The 22,827-nt window shown below is 41.2% G+C and overlaps 1 protein-coding gene, 1 long non-coding RNA gene and 1 pseudogene across 3 annotated transcripts; 1 reads left to right on the top strand and 2 right to left on the bottom strand.

Moving 5' to 3' along the window:
* Window positions 1-3,304: 3,304 nt before the first annotated feature.
* On the bottom strand, window positions 3,305-10,741 carry CAV2 (caveolin 2). The gene is made up of 3 exons (XM_084785768.1): window positions 10,445-10,741; window positions 9,863-10,050; window positions 3,305-5,461 (listed from the first exon to the last, which is right to left on the bottom strand). Exons 1-3 carry the CDS (start codon window positions 10,592-10,594, stop codon window positions 5,311-5,313), a joined length of 489 nt encoding a protein of 162 aa, XP_084641894.1. The 5' UTR covers window positions 10,595-10,741; the 3' UTR covers window positions 3,305-5,310.
* LOC311599779 lies at window positions 10,061-17,597 on the top strand. The gene is made up of 3 exons (XR_014780006.1): window positions 10,061-10,426; window positions 15,856-15,886; window positions 16,812-17,597. It is a non-coding gene; the product is annotated as an uncharacterized lncRNA (long non-coding RNA).
* Window positions 17,598-18,587: 990 nt separating this feature from the next.
* On the bottom strand, window positions 18,588-19,289 carry LOC311599004 (large ribosomal subunit protein uL24m-like; annotated as a pseudogene). The gene has a single exon. The product of its transcript is annotated as a large ribosomal subunit protein uL24m-like (transcript).
* Window positions 19,290-22,827: the final 3,538 nt, after the last annotated feature.

Here is a 22,827-nt window from a genome sequence, read left to right on the forward strand (position 1 = left end):
ATTCCTTGAACCTGTAGCCTGCATATCTAGTGCACTGACATCCTTTGTCTCCTCCTGTCTGCTTTTCAGAGCAAATATTCTATGCTCCATCTTGTGATGAGCTGAATCGGCTGTAGTAGGTTCTCACCGCAGCTCTTCCTACTTTCTTCCCTTGGCTGCTTCATGTAGCCTGCCGAAACTTCTGGAAACTCTTGTTGTCTCATGCAGACATTCTGCAGTGAGATAGTTGCAACCACAGAAATGGTGCCATTTAATTCATTCTAGGATTCAAATGATACGACGTATAGGATGAGTTTTCTTGCATGTGAAATTCTACAGAAACCATGTTTCAGTAGGAAACCATTTCAGTGGGAAATGGGATAGCAAAACAAACAAACAAACAAACAGAAAACCCCATACCATTCTAAAAACCATGTAAACATGTCTGCAAGCAAGTGTTCAAGTTGTAGAGATTTCTATTTTTGAAGATTTGAAAGTAGACAAAGAAGAAAATGGCAGGCGTGGCTTCAATGAGAAGCATCATCTGTTTGAACATTTGGTCCCAAGTGTACAGAGCTGCAGGAAGCTGCAGACCTTCAGGAGGTGGAGCCTGGCTGAGAAAGTAGGGGTGTAAGGTGTTGGTCCAAAGCTTCTATCTGAGCCTTTCTGTCTGCTCTCTGCTTCCTGACTGCAGTGAGGCCCAGTGCCTTATACTCCTGTTCCATGCCTTCCCCACCTTGACCAAGTGTTTCCCTTCCCAAGGTACTAGTCAAAATAGCCCCCTTAAGCAGCTTTTGTCACATGTTTTGTCACAGTAATGACGTGTGTGACCAGCACAACTGCCATTGCCCCAATGGAGTGAGTGTACCTCATACGCCTTACGTGAGGGTTAGTTTTCCTCTTAGTGATTTATGAATGTGAAAATCACGAGCAGGAAACTTTTTGCCCAGATGTCCCTTAGTTATTTACTCATCTAGTTGCTCAGGCAGGAAACATTTCCTCAGCTCTTTGCCTGCCACAGTTCCAGGGCTCCAGGACTCAAGTGGCAGAGTCATGTTTGGGGGCCTTAAATAGCAATACAATGAGACCAATTAACATTGTAAGTGATGACAGCACGGGCACAAAGACTCTCTAAGGGTGTGCGGCACTCAAGACCTTGAAAGGCCATTATAAGGGTGATCACTTACAGCCCATGCTTTAAGTCAAGGAGATGAGGCAGCTGTGGTGGGACAGCACTATAAGCAAAAGACAGTGTGGAGGACACAGTGAAGGCAGAGGGAGGGTGAGGAATCGCGGAGGAGGCTCTGGCTGACAACCAGGCTGAAAGCGAAGAAGGCAACGGTGGGTCTCAATCAGCTTTTTGTTGCTGGGGCAAAAGCTGAGATAACTTTAAGGTAGAAAGGGTTCTTTGGGGCTCTTGTTTTCTTCTAAATGTTTCGGTTGCTAGGTCCTGTTGCTCTCAGGCTGTAGTAGAGAGAACACGTGTGGGAGTGTAAACTGTTCACTTCGGCGGTAACCAGGAAGTAGGAGGAGAGAGACAGGAAGGGCCTGAGATCCCGATGTCTTCTTCCATGCCACACTTGAAAGACATGGCTTGTTTTGTCTAGATTCCCAACTCCTTAAGGTTCTACCACCTTCCAGTGGCACCACAGGCAGCTGACGAAGCCTTTAGGATGTAAGCCTTTTGGAGACCATTTAAAGGTAGGACTCCTTTTTTTTTTTTTTTTTTTTTTTTTTTGAGACAAGGTTTCTCTGTGTAGCCTTGGCTGTCCTGAACTTGCTTTGTAGACCAGGCTGGCCTTGAACTCACAGTGATCTGCCTGCCGCTGCCTCCCGAGTGCTGGGATTAAAGGCGTGCACCACCATGCCAGGCTTTGAGGACCATTTAAACTCCAAACCGTAGCACTGATATGCATTGATTTTGTTAGTAAATCTTCAAATTTAATCTGAATTAATTTAACATGTACCATAACATGTTACTTCTGGGAATAGAATAATAATATTAGAGCCCATAAAAACCTAGGAATTCCTGTTATAAAGAATAAAAGTCACAAAAGGAGTCTTATAATTGATGGAAGAGTAAAAAGTAGATCCGTGGATATATATATATCCAGGTGCTACATTGTTTTTTTCAATTATTATTATTAAAGTTCCTGGATTCAATAGCTAGATTATAAGAGGAGACAAACTCAAATCTTGCTGTTATAGAATGCAGCGGCATGAAGAGCTCCTGGGAGAACATTTAATTCAGTCTTTTCATTACAGATAAGTAATCCAAGCATCGGGGCGGAGCCATCTGCAGGGGGTGCACTAAAGAAGTCCAAGCTATGCTGAGGATGGAACGGGGACAGGGCTGGAGGTCATTTTCCTACAGGCAACAGCTTCCCAAGAAAGACTTGGAAGTAAGTTAAACGGGATTGAGATGGCTAATAAAAAGAGGGAATTCTAAAGTCCTTTCAATCTATAAAGAACACTTTTAAAAGGCCAAATGTCTGATTTATTATCAGATTAATTGACCACAAGGAAGTCTGTGCCAGTATTAGCAGATGTTCTTCACATAGTTAGTTTCCAAAAATAATTTTGGATAAATCTGGCTTTGGGATACAAGGTATTTTAGTATGTGATTTATATTGTTATTACTTTTGTATTTAAGACTAAGAAATAGAGACATCCGTTTATTTAGAATTAGTAAAATGAGACTTTACAAAGATTGGAAGTGGTTGGTTTGTGAGCAAGCCACTGAATGTTACTCATCAAGTGACAGAAAAGTTTATGTAGACTCTCTACTTGAGCTAGAAAAACAGAGACCTAAATCACCAGTCTTATAATTCTTAAGAAGAATATTCTCGAATGTGTGTGTCCATGTTCTTGGATGTGTGCACACAACTATGTGTGTGGTTGTGCATGCATATATGTATGCATGCAGGGGCCCGAGGTTTGATGTCGGAAGTCTTCTGTCATTCTCCACCTGGGTCACTGAGGCGGGGTTTCTCAGCTGAACTCAGAGCTTGTGGATTGGACTAGTCTGCCAAGCTGGCTCTTGGAATCGCATCTTTGCCTCTGTAGTGATGGGCTCTCTAGGTGGGTCACCAACCTCACCTAGCTTCTATGTGGGGTCTCGTCCTCACGTTTGCAAGGCAAGCACTTTAACCGTTTACCCATCTCCTTCCTCACCCCGACAGACACGTCTTGGAGCAATAACTCATGTACTTGTCATTTGAGGTTTTTATAAGTTAAACTTCATCTGAAAAGGTTCTTGCTCTTCAGTTCCACATGTATGAAATAAGCAGCAGAAAGACAAAATATAATAAAATCAATGAAGTCATTATTGTTTTAAAAAGATGTTTATTGTAGATAATGAGGGTATTTCTTTGCCTCAGACTTATAACTACTCCAGATTTTAAAAACTAACCTAGTTGAATATTTAACTTTGATTCACTTTATCCGTAATTTGAGTTTTTGACACAAGACAATTCACGAAAAGTTTCAATAAAAGTTCACTTGAAAGTAATCAATATAATTCAGAAAGAGGAAAACATATATATTAGAAATTAATGGTTTTGATATATAATTATTACATACTTGTCTTTAAAATCTGTCAAAACTATTTTAAAGAGTGAAAGCTTATAATTTATTAAATTGATATTACTAATTTTTTGACTAATCAATATATCCAAGTGTTTAAAACTTAAATTTACAAAAAGTAATATAAAGCCATGAGACTGACCTTGGAAACTAGCATAATACAATCTTGATAGTCATGTTAGTGGCAATGCTTTGCAATGATTACCAAACTATGACCTCTTTTCTGAGGATGGTATGATACCCCAAGGACATTTGAAATGTTTCTTTTATGATTTTTTAAAAATATGAGTTCTACAGCTTAGTTTCTTAACATGATTTTTTGATCTGGTTTGCAATAGACTTCCAGTTGAATTACCCATAATACTGACAAGAATTGGAAATTTGGAAAAAATTATTAATCTTCAGTGAGTAAAGATTTGACACACATGAGCACATTCAAGCAAATGCTAATTCAGGTATTGATAGTAATTATAAAATTTGAAAAGTATAGTAATTATAATGTAGAAAGTTTTTACATGACAATTCTTTAAAGGCCATAGTGAATAAATGGTAAGATAGGGCTATTTATTGACATTGAAAAGGGAATTAATGTTTTATAGGTTACAAAATTCTTAGCAGAGGATGTCTTGAAGATTTGTAACTGTTACTTTTTAATTTACACATGTACTTCAGTTTTATAAACCCTCACAATTGTTAATTCTCCTTTAAGTTTATCTACATGAGCCACTGTAGTAAAAATTATACTTAGATGTTAGACATAGACTTTATAAAAAAATTATTAACTAGCACCAGAATTACTCAAAAGTAAGTGAAGCATTCATAGGAATGTAGAATCCATATTAAGTTTTTAACTATATGGAAGAGAACTTCTAGTAAACGAAAACAACTGCAAAAACAAAAAAGTCTTACAGTCACAGCCAGATGAACCCCAGTCATAAAACATTTGCTGGGAAAGTTCCTAGTGAGGAAGCCTAGGCAGCACACTTCACATGGCATTCCAAAGAAGCTCCCAAAATTCTCATATGTGACATCACAGTCTTACAGAGAAACTTACCCTGTGGTAGCTATGCCTACTTTATATATGAAATCAATAAGATGCCAAATGCAAGGAAAAGCACTCGAAAGTGATTACATTATGGTTAACATTTGTATTAGGTATAAAATATACAGCAAAACAAAACATCTTATTAAATAGGCTTGCAGGCTAATAATATTGCAGAGGAAGGCTTTTTCACATTTATTTGTCTTATTATATTTGATAGTTATTATCATAAGTATATGCTTTTGTTACTGCACTAAGTTTCTAGAATGTTTGTATATATTACCTCTTGCTAGCCTTATGACCATATCTGTAAAAGTAATTTTAAAAGTATTACTCGTAGAGTAAAAGAAAACAGGAAATCCCATACTTTTATGAGCATTTATGCACAAAATTACTGTTGTATTTGAGAAAATTGCCCCTTGACCATTATCAAGTCATCACTACAAATATATATTCTCTACTAAAAAAGAAAAAAAAACCACCTGTCTTTTCTTACACTGTTGCCAATGCTTGTTATAAAATTAGGTGTGAAATCCATAGCCTTTAGTGGGAAACATTATCTGTAAGATCTGTCAGCATTTATGAACCTTGGCCATGTTTGAAGAGTGTTCTTAATTATAACAATTGGGAAGTGGACAGAACAGCTTTTGTTACACGCACAGAGAGATGCAGTATCCAAACATCAGAGTCTGGGGTCTAAGTGGTCAGTCACGGCTGAGCTGCAAGCTCACAGATGAGAAGGTGCGGCCTACGCTTGTACACAGTGGGCCAATGACAACATCTGTCACACTCTTCCATATTGTCTGCACGGAAGGCAGGACCATTAGGCAGGTCTTCACAAAAGGCATTAAGATCCTGGAATGGGGGAAGAGGCAAAATATAAGCATTGTTAATGATACCACTAACAATAGTGTTACCAAGTAAAGGTCCTGACACACATGCATGAACAAACATATAATGACTTTAACTGAAACACGGTTCAACAGTTCAAAATAAATAAAGGGATAATGGCCAGAGCGATAAGAGACGCAAGCGGTACACTGCTTAAAAGATAAACAGGCACACAGATGATAAATGTTAGTATTCTTTCTGCTGGTTGAATGCTGGTGGAAACGGCAAAACAAAAATAAACAAAGTGGTTTATTTCTCTGCTAGATCTCTGCCCCTTAACATTAACCTGCGAGCACTTCCTGTTTCTCTGAGGTTCTACTTCCTGCCTGCCTTTCCCGTGGCCTCTCTCCTTGCCTCTCCTCTTAGCCAGGCTGGGTGGGAGCCTCCTTGCTGCGTTTCTAGTACACTGAAACAAACCTCTTACCAAAAGGTGAGCAGTATTTATATTTCTGTCTTTTCTTCTGGAATATATGCTGAATTTTTGCTTTCATTAAGATTTTAGTGGAAATACAGCATTCCGCCCAGGTTCCTGGTGTTATCATTTATCCCATTCCCTACCACACAGCATTGCTTTTCATAGTGATTACACTCACCAAAAAGGGCTGTGTGAGAAGTTAGAAGAGTAAATATCCATTCCCATGTGCATGCATACTTTTTCTTAAGATAGCTTAATATTCTTATATTGCCCAGGTAAGGTTTTTTGTGTGTGTGTGTGTGTGTGTGTGTGTGTGTGTGTGTGTGTGTAATCTCCTAAACAACATCCCCCTTGAGCTCAAAAGTGTTTGTGAATTTTGGGCCCCGCCAGACATCTCAATGAAATCTTTATTATTAGTTGGGTGGAGAGTTGGGGGTGAGGTAGAGTTTCTTGGTTTGTCCCTAAAAGGCCTATTGAATTTAACCCAAAGGATCAGCAATTGTGTGTTGGATGGATGTTTTAGGGCCTTGAATTTTTCATACTGCCCATCTACATATACTATATTTATGTTATATTTTGTTCCAATTGCTAAATAGTTGAAAAGAATTGTAAGAAAATTAAACAGCTGGCTACATGTTGAGTGATGGCAACTTCTTGCTTCCTCTCCCATAAGCTTGCCATTTGATGGCACTTCAGTACACTGCCGCAAATTAACAAAAGCCTGGGAATCTTACAGAACCAGCTACTGGGGGTAAGCCTTACGACATGTCCCCGAGATGTCAACATGGCACTATCATATAATACATAATAATTGATAGACCTATTTTGAAATCAGAACATATAATGAAAAAAAAGCGTCAAATCAATAGAGGTCTGAAGTTTATGTCTGAAAGTTAGTTAACAAAATCCAATTCTCTTTGAAGAAATTGTGCTCTCCACTCTCCCTTAGTCTATTTTTTTCTCTCCTTATAACCCTTATATCTTCTGGGCTCTAAAATGGTCTTGAGAATTTTATTGTAGTTGCCCGAGTTTGAAGGTTTCAGTTCACTAGATGTGAGGAACATGTTTTATTTTCTTTAAGTTGTTCTCTCTTAGTATTGGAGAGTTCAACAGTCCTTGGATACAGAGTTATGTCTTCAACATTATGAGTCAGTTTAGATGGATGAGAAGCACGGATGAGGTTCATCCTAACCAACCACATATTCTTAAGCAGACTTCATAATGTGCAGATTCTGTATGTGACACCGGATAATTAGCCAAAGATTGGGGATTAGTATTTGTTTTTGCACTGCAGTGTCTTAAAGACAGTGCCGTCTCAGTAATGTGCTATGTGTGCTACGTCTAAAATGAGAAATGGGGCACCGTATTTACAACAACTCAACACCCATTTGCGGTGCACTCCAGGAGCAATGGGAGTAGAGATGTCCCAGTCACATCTCTTCAGTTATATTTACTTACAGTAAACTTATTTGCCAAATGATGAACAGATGTGACTGAGGTATCAGATAGAAACAAACCGCTGGTCTTAATGACCCAAACACTTGGCTGAGGGTCCAATATAACCAGATGTATGCATTTTAGTTTTTGTTTTTTATTTGGGTGAAGAACCTAAAGTCTAGCTGTCGTGATGTATAGCTGTAATTCTAGTCACTAGAGGCTGAGGCACGAGGGTTGCTTGAGCCCAGGAGTTCAAGGCCATCCTGGGCAACACAGTGAGCTCTGCACTCACAAATAAACAAAACAATTAACAAACCAAACAATATCCCCCAAACAATAACAACAACCAAAACAAAAATCTAAAATCAGATGTGTGGTGACATGTTGTCTTAGTTAAAAAGCCCCTTTATTTTTTATCTTCTCAACTTTGGTTAAACAATGAACAATCCCTTGTTTAAAAAAATATAAAATAAAGAACTAAAAAGGAAAAAAACAAAAACAAAAGCCAAGCTTGCTTATAATCTATAAGGCTTCCCATTAATTGGATGATCAGGCTTATAGGTTAGGGAACGCAACCATTAATGAGAACTCTGTTTCCTCAAGATACAAAGTGACATTTAAGCGTAGATTCATGGCTACCTGATGACAACTACTTCACAGTTAAATATTAATGTCCCACATGAATGCAATCTGAAGAACAAGGTGAAGCTAAATAATACATATTATGTGTGTACAGGGGAAGTAGAGTGATGATTCACCTGTGGAAGCCAAACAGTAAGCTCCTCCCACTCTTAGGAAAGACAGGTGGGGAGAAGCAACACTTGGTTCATTGCAGCGCTGTTAGTATCTTTCCACCATTTAGCAAAAGGGAACTTTGTAAGATTTTTTTCCCCCAATTCTTCCACAAAAGCTGTGGGAAGACCTAGTGTTGTCAATAAACCTTCGTTCTGTATTGACAGAGCATCAAAGCTAACATGTCACAATATGTTATAGGTCCTTTGTCTTTTCACTGTTTTTGAAAGTGGAAAAATGAAAGATTTAGATATTCCACTGGGAGTTTTAATTAATTGGGAATGTCCAATTTTATATGTTAATTTAGGCATATTAAAAATCCGCACGTGTGGGAATGTCGGAAATGAGATAGTCATACACATAGCTTGCGTGGCCCTGCACACACACACACACACACACAGGCAGAGGGCTTCACTTCTCTGGCCCTCTTCCGGTGCTTTCAGCACGATTGCCTCTAACCTCAAGCAATGAAACTGGTGCTCACTTTTATCCTTTAGTCATCTGAATCTATATTTATCTTTGAAAACACTTTTGTGTCTTCAGATTTCTTTCCCTCACAAAGCTGCCCTTGTGTCCCGGCTTCTGTGTTCTCACCACTCACACCTGTATCTAAGTCTCCCTCACAGGCGATGGGCAAGCTGCAGAAAGGATTGTGTCCTTACCTTGCCCAGCAAAACGGAGCTCCTAATAGACTCAGTGTGCAGAGCTAGCTAAGTTTAGGTTGAGAGTGCAAGAAGGAGTTACTTGACAACTCTTAACGGTGGCCACTGAGAATGCATTGGGCTGTGGCAGTGCCATATAAAGTAAAGAACTACATGGTGGCATCTAGGGTTACATGTGTTATCAGGACCACCTCGCGAGCTGTTGTGACAGTGGAGACGATTCTTTGAAGAGAGTGGATGACCTTTAACACAAAAGAATGTATTGGAAGGATACCCTGTTTCCCTTAAGAATAGCTTGAGTACTTAAAAAAAATGGTCTATAAAACTTATGATGCATTTTGAATGCAAACATCGCCTCAGTGCTCATGAGGTTTCCATATTTCTTCTTCTTGTAACTAGATGCCATTCTCGTTTGTGCTTTGTAGGTGAAACAGTAACGTGGTGGCCTTTTCTCATTGTTTCCTACCTTGGCTTTTCATTCCTCCAAGGAGGGCGTACTATGCATCATGGTAGACACCTCCCACTGCCAATAGCAAAACTTGAGTGATGTCGTCCCCAGCACTGCTTACTAAAGCCGCCATTCTCGTTGGGTCAGACTGTCAGGGGTATTCTGTCCTGAGATCACGTTTGTTTGTTTGGTTTTTTCCCCAACCACAGATCGTGACTGAATAAAAGGCAATGAAAGGAGAAAAGGTCCTGCCCAGAGCCACAGGCACAAGTCCTAACAGGGCCTTGAGAGAGCAGCCTGCCTGTGGCAGGAAGCAGGCTTCCAGCCCCCACCTCCTCCCTACTCAGCTCAGCCTTCTGCCTGGAAGGAAAAATCACACCCAGGAAAGAGGCCCTTGCTTCCTTCTGTTCAAACTCTCAGCCAGGGACTATTATTCTAAAGAAAGCACATTGCCCTTGAAGGTCTCTCAGGTCTTGCTACCCTTGGGAACTAATGTAAGCAGTCTCTGTGCAAACCCGGCCTGGCCTGGGAAATAGGAAGAGCAGAGGGCAGGTGGCAAAAACATCTGTGTGCTTCAGAAGGCAGATCCACCCCCTTGTGTCCCTTCTCACCAGATGTGCAGGCAGCTGAGGGTAGCAAACAGGATGCCCGCAACGAAAGCCAAGGGGATGGCAAGAAACACCGTCAGGAACTTGTAGATTACGTATTTGCTGATTTCAAAGAGGGCATGGCTGCAGATCCACACTTTGTCAAAGGAGTGGGTAGTCTCCGGTTCTGCGATCAGATCCTCGAAACCTAACTGCAGAGACAAGAAGCAGGGACCCGTGCAGTCATCCAATCTGTCAGGGCGTGAGTGTGTGTGTGTGTGTGTGTGTGTGTGTGTGTGTGTGTGTGTGTGTGTGTGTGTGTGTGTGTGTGTGTGTTTGGCGGTGAAGGGGGGGCGGGCATAGAGCAAGTCCGAAGGAAAAGACGTGGATAGAGTATCTCCTGTTTGTCTTAGAGTGACAGTGGGCACACTGGAATTGGGACACGATTCTTGGCTGCGCAGGGAGCCTGATGGCTGTTGGAGCAGGATCGAGTGCCAATGGGACCAGTGACCACTGCTGGAGAGAAGTTGAAAGGGCATTCCCCTGCCGCACGACAGGGACCCACAGCAGCCTCCAGCCCAGGTGAGAGTCCAGCCTGAAACTCACCTTGAGATGTGAGTTGAGCTGATGAGGATCCCGGTCCTGACTGGAGTCTACGTATTTCTCGGGATCTGCGTAGTCGACGCCACTGTGGTGACTGTAGGCGTCGTCAGCCATGAAGAGTTGCACGTCTGCCTTCTCCGTCTCCAGCCCCATCGCGGCTGGCGCTGTGAGAGCGGCTCCGGTCGGTCGCTCTGTCCCCAGGCAGCGCGGCTTCCCCTTCCAGTGGCGCCCAACCCCGCCCCGCCTCGCCTAGCCTCGAGCTGCCCTGGGCGGCGGCAGCTTCCCGCTGCCGGTTCCCGCTGCCTGGCTTTGGCTGGTCGAGCCCCGCCCCGCCCCGCCGGGCCTGCGGGGTGGGAGGGCACCTCTCCAGTTGCTTGCCAGAGCCTGATGGAGCACTGGGAAGAGTCACCTCCTGGTTCGGTGGAGCCCAGCAAAGCAGACCTCCTGGGCCACTTGCCTAGCAGTTCAGAGCGGGATACTTTCTGGAAGGAGGTCTCCAGGTGCTTAGGGGTAAAGAATAGGATAGTCCACTTTGATCTCATGCTTAGGTTGAAGTTGTGGCCCCTGCTCCGTAGAGACATCTTGAGAGAATGAGATGTTAATCCATGCAAAAAATTCCCCCTGGTCCTTAAGTCACCTGAAGCATTGGTACTACATTGCCAGGCTAAGAGCCAATCGTAGGTGATTGACAGGTGATGCTCTTCGCCAGCCATCAGTTTTTTTTCCAGAGTAAGTTATGTGAGGCTTTGGTTCTAGGAGTTTCCACCATTATACCCCAAGAGGAAGTCTATTCTTCCCGCCAAACTATAACTAACTTTGGATTTTCCATTGGGCGTTTTGTTCAAAGATTTCAGGAATTAATAACTTGCAGACAGTTCTTTAATACCCTTGTAGGAGCAGCGTAAACAGAAGTATAAATACGTGCCATGGGACACGACACAAGCCTGTTGACCATTCTCTCAAGAGCCTCAGTAGGGAGGAGTTGGCATAAAGAGTTTACCATCTGGTAAACTTGAACTTTGTTTGCGGGAAACAGGAATTTAGTGAATATAGCTTTAGAATGACGCTTGCGTCTTGCCCTGGACCCACGAGATAGTACCAAGGAGTACGCTGTGCTATTTTACAGCATGGCTAAGAGCCTGCTGCACATACCAGATCCTTTGTAGGAATAGGAATAGGATTTGAAGGATTCTTTGGAAAAGGAAAGGCTATTTGTAGTATTTGTAAGTAGAATTTTGTTCCTTCATTTTCTCATCACACTGTAAGTAAGAAGTTACAAAATAAATACAAAACCCAGGAGCTGACTGGAGAACATATTTTGGAGCCAAAAATCTGTATATCTTGAATAAGAGGTGTATCTTCTGCCGCTGTAGTCGGCGTGGTGGCAGTGTAGCATGTCACAGGATTGAAACCCGCGACCTGGAGGCCTCTCCTCTCTCTCATGTAGTCCTGTTACTCAAGCCTCCGCCTACCCCTGAGCATATGCCTGTCCTTCCTGGTTTACTTTAAGTCCTTTTGAATTTAAAGGGATGGCACAGGCCCGGTACTTACTGCTTTCTGGGTACTTGCCTCTCTTGCATTCATTCGGGCAGGTCGACTTTCTGAGAATCGGTTCAGGTCTAGAAGCTGCTCCTAGAAGGCAGGAGTCAGAAGGGGAGGCCGTCCCGATAATTACCAGGGTATGGAAGAGATAGTTTACCTCCAGTTAATCTTCTGAAAAGCTTTCATTTCCTAACACGAGAGGAAGAAAATCCCGGTTGCAGGCTGGGTGGACGCTGGATGGACATCTGGCTCTGGGGTTTCATTCCTTCCGAGTCTTTGGAGTACTTTCGCATTTCTAGTGCCATCATTAGGACAGGTGAAAGAACTCTGGCAAATATTGCTGAATTTTTCACGCAGTGGACACATGTGGCCATTAAGAGGTGAAACTAACATGCTTTCATTGTACAGTTTCAGTTACAGATTTAGTTGTAAAATTCTACGTATTTAATTTTTTGAAAACATGTCTCTGAAGCCCGTGAGAAAAATAGAACCTGTGTGGATTTGGTGTATGCCATGTAGAATTCAAACTAGGAAGGCTCACACGCTGGCTTATGGAATATATCCCTCTACTTTTGGTTGGGACTAGATGACACGCTTCTTTTAATGACTTTCTTTCCCATTTCACTATTTTAATTCAAGTACTTTTTAAGCATTGCTATGAAAATGATTTTGCTTATCTTATTAGAATATTCTTAGACTGTGGAAGCTACCATAGTCCTCAAGGGGATTAAGCTAGCATGATTCCCACAGCAAAGATGGCCCCACCAATGCTAAACTGATAGATTTCCCAAGAAAGAAAAAAATGGCTGAGTACTCACTAGGATCCTGATTACCCTCCAATGAGCCTCAAAAACACATTCCATTATAAGGAAGGGGAAATAGAATTTCATATGAAACCCATGCTGGTGCTTTCATTTTCTGGCTGTTAATGTATAGCATAACTTCTAAAACGACTGAGTTTTAGATGGTACATTAAAATGATGGGGGAGTTCAACTTGATCATAGGGTAGTATTTGTAAGTAGGATTTTGTTCCTTCATTTTCTCATCACAAGAAGTTCTTTTCTTGGGGGTGGGGGCTTATTGTAAGGTGTTTGTGACTATACATATGAATAAAATAAGTTTTTCTCTTCAGTTTTTTCTTCAAATCACAAACATGTCTTCTGGTGCCTTGTATCACTCACATGCAGATTTACTCATTGGTTATTCATGGAATTGGTTATTCACGGAAATAATTTCTTGATGCTGAAAGCACTTGATACTTGGGTTAGTGGAGGCTTGCTCAACTTCCACATTATTGGCATGTTCAGTAAGATCATCCTGTGCTGTGAGAGCTTGTCCCATGAACAGTACAATGTTTAGCAATAGCCCTGGCTTCTGCTCCACTTGCTTTAGATAATGCTGCCCAGTCATGAGAACCCCAAATGCTTTCAGACATTGCCAAATGTCCCCCGAGGATGCAAGTCACCTTTCCCCACTTTCCCTGGGTCTGAGAACCATGGAATTCACCGCTATTGAAATGGATGAGAAAAACTGAGGTCTCACTGTGCATTAGCAAGCCCCCTCTTAAGACAATGTTTGGAATTGAACTAATACCTTGTCAGAAATCCTGGATTTTAATTGTGAGACATCTTCATGTCTATAAAAGGCCATGTCCAGCATAAAAGTACATATACATGTATAAAAATGTTAAGCATAAGGATTCTGACTATTCTTTAACATTTTCAAAATAATCAGCAATCCAAATTTCAATACAACTTGGCATTGGTTAAGGGTCAAGCAGATCCATCAAGAGACCCCAGGAAGCAACTTCCAAGCCCTGTCTGTTTGCCAGACCTCCTGTACTTTTCATCACAGAGGTGTAGGTTGTTTAGAGGATTACATTTGGAAAACCTTGGATTTGGAGATGTCTTGATCCTTTATACTTCATCTTAAGACCATATGAAATTTATGGAATTTTGCCAAATACCACCTATTGAATAATTTCCCCAAGTTTTAGGTGGCTTTAATTGAGGAATCTGTGTCCCTGTTAGAAGAACAGCAAGGCAGCAGCTATCAGCTTTTTACTGTTGGGAGAACAAAGCTTGAGAACTTAGGAGAAGCACTAGCTCTTTGTTTGAGCTGATCTTTCCATGGCACAATGGATGCTGAATAAGTAATTACTTAAATTGCTTCCTAGATTTGTTTTGTTGTTGTTGTTGTTGTTTTTTATTCACACCTTTTCCTCTCCTCCTTGCTTAACCCTCTCCATCCACCATAACCTATATCCTGACAATGTACCCTGCCCCTTGCCTGCAGTTTAGAGGATCAGGTAAAAAGTGTGTGTCCTTAAAGTTCTTCAATTACCACACATGTGAATGGGTGCCAGGTACTTAATGAAAGTTTCCTTGTTTTCCTTTTCTTACATGCCACTTGTCTTTTTCTCCCTATTCCATATTAAATAAGTCTTGCATCAGTGACCAGGAATTTCTGGTTTAATATTAAGTAAGGCACAGTTGCTTGTTGTAATTGGTGCCAGCTTAATATTTTTGTCTGCTCCAAATAGGACCTCCCTGCCCCCAAAATGCCACAGACAAAAATGTTCAGGACTACCTTTTGTGTTGGAATGCCTGGCTCTTAGAAACGACAGCGAACTGAAGTGCACTCTTGAGAAGTCTTATCCACTGCTGATGGTGATTGGATAGGTTATTCTATTGTCATTAAGAACAATGCAAGACAATTAAGTTTAGCTTTATTTTATCCTGTTTTCCATAAGTAAAGGATGTTCCTGTTTAGCCTTCTAAGTATCTCCATGATTTCTGGAGTCGTGTATATATTAAAAAGATATCTCTATATGACTCTGATAGTTTATCTTTCCGGAATATGAAATAGGAACACATTAACCTTTAGTGAGCTCTAGATTTGAGTTAAACTTTTAAAAAGTGCAATTTCCTCTATAGTCAGGTGGGATCCTGGGTTTTACAAAGCTGTGGATTTGACTTTTCCCAATATTAACAATGGACCAGGAAGCGACTTTCTTGGTCTGAGGTTAAACATTTTCATTTCATTTCTCTCTTAATTTTGTGTGTGCATGCCACAGCCCACACATGGAGGACTGAGGACAACAGCCTGAGGGGTTTGGTTCTCTCCCTCCACAATGTAGGTCCCAGGGATGATACCCTGATTGTCAGTCTTGGCGACAAGTGCCTTAAGGCACAGAACCATCCTGCTGGTGTTTGATTTGAGATTTTTATTTTGGGCAAAAAATTATGATACCTCAGATATAAGGCTTTGTGTTTAATAATAATATCAACAACAACAACAACAATTCTTTCTATTGTATTTGATTTGTTGTATAAGTGTGTGTGTGTGTGTGTGTGTGTGTGTGTGTGTGTGTGTGTGTGTATGTGTGTGGGTGCGAGCGTGCAGGCACACACAGGTGCAGTAGTCTCTTCCTGAACATGTGGAGGCCAGAGATTGGGAGCTGGTACCTTCCTCTTTTGCTGTTCAGATTGTCTTGAGACAGTCTTTCAGTGAACCTGGGAATCACTTTGGCTAGACAGGTTAGCCAGTGACCCCTCAGGCCCCACTTGTGTTTACCTAGTCCGAGGCTTGCAATGAGTGTCGCACTGACCAGGCTTCACATCAGTGCTGGGATCTGCACTGAAGTCCTTATGCTCGTACAGCAGGCAGTTTACCTGCTATTTGGTTCCTTACTCCTTGCTGTGACTTAAGGAAGGGTTATTAAGGTTCACAGCTGGAGGGTACCGACTATCAGGGTGGAGAAGCCAGGGTGCAAGGAACTTGAGAAAACTGCTTGCATTGTATCCACAGTAAGGACAAAGAGAGTGATGGATGACTGCACTCAGCTTGCTTTCTCTTTTTCATTCATGAGGCCCCAACCCATGGACCGGTACTGCCCACAGGTAACATGGACCTTCCTATTTCAATTAAGCTAATCTAGATAATCTCTCTCCTGCTTGCCGGGAGCTGACTTAATCCATTGAACACCTTACAAGCATGCCCAGAGGCTTGTCTCTCACAGGAAACTAGACCCTGTCAGGTTGACAGTCACAACCATCAGACCCCATTTTCTCTTGTTTACAGATATTTTTCAGCTTTCGTATAGAATTAACACCAATTTGTAAAATTAACATGTCTAATCTATATTAGCCAAGCAAGCCAGGACAGGACAGCCCCAGTCCAGTCAAAGTTTAAAGGACAAGAAAGAGAAAAGAGGGCACAGAGTGCAGAGTGCTCCCACCTGGCTCTTATAAAGTACTGTTTTAGGTTCGTTAGGCATCTCTCAGCTCATGAAAGAATCATTGTGAGCAAAGAAAAAAGGGGAATCCAATTCTACAGAGCAAACAGAAAACTGGGATGCAGCCAAGAGGCTGGGCAGAAGAATTTTTATATTAGATTTTCCTATCAATAAATATCTAGGGAGAATTTTGGTTCCAGAGTTTATTTTTAAAAAAATGTTTGTCTATTTCTGTCACTAAGTGGCATAGAAACTGTAGGGCAGTTTTATAAAAGACATTAAAAATTAGGAAATCTAGGTGTCTTTATTTATTCTTTGTAGGCCCCTGAAGCATAGTTAGCACCAAACTGTCTGCCAAATGCTTGTTAAGTTCTTAATTTCTCACTTAAAAAAGCCTGGGAGCTGGGTAGAAATGGAGATTAAAAATGAAATTGTTTTGTTACAACACATTATGACCAGGACTGCTGGCATTCTTATGTGTCTGCAGTAGGTAAAGTTTAATGTTTAATGTCTCGTTAACCAATTAGTAAATGTATAAACACTGTATGTAAAAATAATTTTAGGAGATGTTTGTATTTTGTTTTTATAAGAAACAATGAAGGAGGAGGGGAGGATGAAGATTAAGACCATTTTCTTCAAGCAAACGTCAGGAGAAACACCAAAGTTCTCACTGGAATAGTCATTTGTTTCTACAGAGCTCTACTTATATTGTCATTTTGCTTTTAGAGGGGTGGTAATAATTGTTTTTAAATAGAATTGTTTCTCCATTTTATAATAGTGAATGGACATGAAATTCTGATTTGTCAAATAATGAAATTCTGATTGTCATCCCCAGGCTCTATTCATTACTTACTCAGTGGGGGGGGGGGGGGGAAAGATGTCCTTTTCCCTTAAGAACCATTGTCCTTGGAAACTCTTGGATAAACAGGACACTACGAATAAACCTAGATAGTAAAACAACTGTGGCCCTGAAAAACTGCACACTGCTTTATTTGGAAGCAGTAGAATTTGCAGAATGTTGCTGTAAAGGGCATGCTACTTAAGTAACTTGGTTCTAAAGGCTTTTATTATGAAAGCAAAGTATTTTCTGAAGGAGTAGAGCACAATTAGCTAAATGTTTGGGACAAAAATAGAGTTATTATTTTGTCATTTTGAAAAAGCTTTGCCCATTTCTCTGTTTATTACAAAATATTATTTTATTTTGATTTTTTTACTTTCTTGAGACAGAGTTTTCATATGTAGCTCTGGCTGTCCTGGAGCTTGCTACATAGAGCAGGCTGGCCTCAAACTCACAGAGGTCTGCTTGCCTGCATGCTGTGATTAAAAGGTGTGCGACCATCATGCCTGGCTCCTGCTTATTTTCTTGTTCTTTTATTACCAGGCAAATAAAGTGTCACATGATGGAAGTGTTTCATTCTGACCTCCTTCCCTTGTTCCTTTGGAGTTTCTGCTTCTTCCTAAGATGTTGCTTTTCCTAATCATCACCTAGGCCATTATGAACATCTCAGAGTAGGTACAAACTTAGAAGCTTTGGAGCAGTGGCTCTCAACCTTCACTTGCTGTGATCCACATGTTGTGGTGACCTCAAACCACAGAATTATTCTGTTGCTACTTCATCACTGTAATTTTGCTACAGTTATGGATTGCAATGCAAATATCTTATATGCAGGATATCTGTCTGATATGTGACCTTCATAGAGGTTGACCCCCACAGGTTGAGAACTGCTGTTCTGGACCAAAGCTCTTCCTACCATGCTGCTTTATAGGCTCTGCTGGAACATTGCAGCAATGAAAATCTAGTTTATGAAGTAAACCAAAGACAAGGTTTTAGAAAATTCTTTGTTATTTTATGCTAGGATCTAGCTGCATAAAATCAGCCAGTTGGTCTGTCATTTATCTGTCATCTATCTATCTATCTATCATCTATGTATCTGTGTAAATAAATATCTATATATCTATCTCTCTATCTATCATCAACTATTTATTTTAATTCAACCTTTGCTTTTAAAGAAAATAAGCCTTACAGCTTAGACCCCAAATCGTTTAAGGTTAGTTTTGAACACCAGGTTTACTCCTCAGTGAACATTGTTCTAGCTAAGCTACCCCATTTATTTCAGTTGTTCTTCATGTGTGATAGTTTACAATCATACAGCCTTCTTTTTATGATGGCATAGCCCAACGTGTCGATAATCACCTCAGAGTAAAGACACTTGTTCTTGGGTTTGAGTGGCTGAAGGTAACATCATAATATTACCACTCTTTCTTTCTTTCTTTCTTTCTTTCTTTCTTTCTTTCTTTCTTTCTTTCTTTCTTTTCTTTCTTTCTCTCTTTCTTTCTTTAACTCAAGGCTCTTTATTGGTGTTTTAGGAAGAAGGGCCCCCACCATCAAGGTGAAGGCTGATCAGGCAGAAGCAGCACTCTCAGGCTCAGTACCAATAAATTTTCCTGTGTCTTCAAGTCTCCTGGATCCCCATTGGCTCCATCACATCTTCTTCTAATGCCTTTAGCCGCGGCACTTAGGTTCTTTCTAGCGCATCTTCCACTGATGTGTCCTTGGGGACAATGCCAACTACTCTTGGAAATTCAGGTTTGGGGATAATTCTCCCAGATCTTGTAGAGACTTGAACCCGCTCTCCTGACTCAGTAAATCTCTACTGCATCTCAGTGGGTTTCCTGTCTTCGGAGTCCACTAGCTTGACTTTGTGATGAAGCAAGGGGGTTCTCACTAGCGATCATGTGCCCTTGGTGAGCCTTGGTCCGCCACTGTATCAGTAATGCTCGTTCAGTCCCTCCAGGACAACCCAGTTCTGCTGCCCGAATGACTTGGACCACCTTGCCCTGCTTCCCAGCAGCATCCTTGCCTTCTAAGGTTACTACCATGTCTCCACAGAATAGGTGCCAGTCTTCATCAGAGATGGGCTCTACCACTACGGGCGCTACCTGCTCCATGGATAATTCTTCCTCTTGTCTTCTAGGGAGCCTGCACGGCTCATCCCATATCGGTAGTAGGGGTGGGGCGGTCAACGGGTGGCTTTGGTTGCGAAGGTCTGCAGGGCTGAAAGATGCATGGCTCAGTGTGAGAAATCTCACCAGTGAAAGACTCAAAACATTCTTCACCAGCTTTCCTAACCTTGCTTTCACATCACTTTCTTTTTATAAGACTCCACAGGCTGATTTTTGGTTGCTCCATCACGGTTCTCATTCAAATCAATCTCACTGGGAACGGAAATCTCTGTTTTCTTCTACTTTGGTTACATCATGCTGCAGAGGTAACATAGTACTAGTGGGTGCCTGTATTGTGAAGAGCTAATTAAAGCATTTCCATTGAATTTCATCACTTTCTGAGTTATTGTCCTGTTTGTGGTGCTGTTTTGTATTTCTTTCCTGTCACGCTGTTTGCACATTTACCCATAGTCACTGATGAAAGGCTGAATAAGTCTGATTTGAGAAGAGTTATGAAGCATTCCAACTTAATTGCTGAATATGCTGTCTATATGTATAGCTCTACCCATGATTCCCAATTTCAAAATATCCTGATGATAACCTTGCTACCTCAAATTTCATGTGTCTGAAAACCTAGCATTTAATTTCTATCCCCAAATCAACTCTCTAGCCATTCAGATCACACAGCTGGTTAAAATCTAAACTCAGGCATCAGCTTGAATGTCTGCAAGTTGCATACTGCTCTCCGACCCACCAGTCTCTGAGTTCCACCTCTCAAATCAATGCTTCCACCTTCTTCCGGTTTGCTTCCTCTCCCTGGTTTCAGATCAATCACTGAAACAGCTTCCACAGACCACATGTTTACTCTCACACACTTCACCCCCACCCAATATCCAGTGGACCCTGTAACAACACACCGTTCAATAATGTTCTTATCAAACATGTTACATATGCTTGTAAAAGTGGCCAGATCACATACAGTGCAATGAGTTTTCACAGAGAAAATGTCCTCTGCTCAAATGTAGGCAGAATCCCACCAATCCCAGAAGCCTGTCACATGCGCATCTCAGTCACTCTATCTTCTCCTCCTCCTCCTCCTCCTCCTCCTCATGTAACTCTTAGCCTAAGCTCTCACATGATGCACTATATATTTTTCTGTTTAAACTTTTATATACATAGTGGTGTGTCACACAGCCTACTTTTCTGTTGTGTTTAGTTCACTTCAGAAGCTATGGCTGTGAAATGTGCCCATGTTGTGTATCCGAGTGCTTCTTCCACTTCCACGTCATTGCTATGTAGTATGTCATTGTATGAACAAAGAGCAATTTATCTGCCTATTTTTATGCTGATAGAATGTTGGTGGTTTCCTGTTTAAGGTGGCAAGGTATACTGCTGTATGCACATTTCTGAATATGTTCTTTCTGAAGATATATACCCATTTATTTGGGATATAATTTTAAAAGAAGACATGGTAGCTTACACTGTCACTGTCAGTAAGTGGGGGTAACTGAGTGCACACACGCTTTTGATTTGTAAAGTGCTATGATTTCTAAAAAGTTTTCAAAAATTAGATATTTCAGCAAAAAAAGAAGACATTAAGGTTGACTATATCTAGCGAATAAAGTGGGGCAGATGAGAAGCAGGGTCCAGTACTTGAGACAGATATTCACGCAGAGGGATAGGCTGCTCACTGGCAAACACTCAGGAAAACACGAGGGCCAAAATAATCAGCCTCACTTCAGTGTCCTTTTGGGAAATGGAAAATGCACTCTCGCTCCACTTCCTTCCTTGGAAGAGACAATACACACATTAGAAGAGCCATCTTGCTTTACAAAATAGCTTTGAACTCACCTTCTGAGCTGGCAGACTTGGATTTTGAGTTAAGACATCTTCTTTCTTAATCCTTCACTTATGACTCTACTTCCCATGCCTTTTCTGTCTTTTCAGTATAATTGCTCACCTGCTCACCTGCTCAGCTGGCTGCCATCTGGAGACAGGGATACTCCTTTTTAGCTTAACTACACAAAACTGGAAAATACACATCAGTAGCTATACACAGTTTTGGTGCATTGTGGTGGGGCGAGGGGGGAGGTGTCTAATCTTTCCTGATTTTGGTTAGCCTTCATAATATAAGCCTAGTGTCAGTCTGTCTTCAGATAGAAACATTTTGAAGGTGAGAAATGACATTTGGTACCTATATCAGATGAGCATCCTGTATGAAGAGTGTCCTAGGGAAACTGACTCCATTGCTGTCCTAGTGTGAGTCCATGTCCTCTTTCACCTTCATGGACAGGGGATGCTAGATCCTCTAATCTGTGTCTTAAAGGGGTAGGGTTGGTCAGGAAAGCAAGAAAAGCAGGAATCCTCTCCTAATTATGACACAGAGGAAATAACATGAGATTAGAGTTAGACCGTTATCCTTGCAATCATCATGGTGAAAGGGCATTGCCATAAAATTAAACTAAACAACATGGCTCCAGCGAGCTACATCTAACTCATTAATTCCTAATATTCTCTGTACCATTTTTGTTTTTTCTCTGAGTGTGTTTGCATTTGTTCTCTTGAAGGATCCAGTGCATTAGGCAATCACTGCTCTGAAGGGCTTTTACGGTTGATAAAGCTTCTGAGGTTATTCAACGTTAGGACCAGAGTGTAATCGAGATCACCTGGCTCAGAGCCCAGGCAGTCAAGTATCACCTGCATTTCAAAGTAAACTTGTCATAAGATATTTAAGGCATGTTTCCCTCTGTGATATGCTACAGTTTAGTTTTGGCACAAGCGAGGTGTTGATTTTGGTTCAGTAAACAGTTCACACCTGAAAACCACCAGCCCTTCATTCTCTACATGTGATTGGTTATTCTCAAAACACTGTCCTGTGTCTCCCTGACCACTAGAAATGTCCCAGATAGTCTTGTTTTAAGTCTCTTTAGGGAGAACATGATGCTACAGAACTTATGGTCATCTATACAAAATAGAATTAATTTCAATCTGTGAATAAAACACACTTCAAAGGAAAATAAATTGTTCACTGGCTAACTGCCTAGGATTGTTGTCTAATGACTTTCTAAATTGGTCATGTAAGAAAACTAGAATTAATAAAAGAAAGAGTTGGAGTTTAATAGGACATGGTTACTCTTCATGTACACAATAACTTGTTACCAGGTAACATGATTTAACCATGTCTTTGTTAGGTTTCCTATTGCTATGATGACACACCATGACCAAAGCAGCTTGGGGAGGAAAGGGTTTATTTGGCTTACATTTCCAATAAAAGAAAGCGAGGGGAAGCTTCTGGATAATGTTCTAACTCAATGGGAGTGGCACATGCCTTTCTGAGGAGAGTTGGTTGACTTGGAGGACTGGCCAGGGAACAAACCACCCACATGGTTGCAGGTGATTCTGAACAGCCCTGAACAGCTTCAGAAAAACAAGTGGTGAAAGAGTCGAGATAACGTATATACCTTGCAAAGCTCAATGGAGCTTGAGATCGACTCAAAAAAAAAAAAAAAATACTAGCTGGTCCTGGAGGCCAAGTGCTGAGGCTGCAGTCTACTGATTCTGAAGAACAAAGATTTCAATTCGAAACCTAAACATCTGGAGTTCATTGGCGGGACTGTGCTGGTTCAGAAGCGGGAACGTGGAAGGTGCATTCAGGATCCTGAG

Source organism: Acomys minous, assembly GCF_964271855.1.
Source record: "Acomys minous genome assembly, chromosome: 6".
Taxonomy (NCBI): Eukaryota; Metazoa; Chordata; class Mammalia; order Rodentia; family Muridae; genus Acomys; species Acomys minous.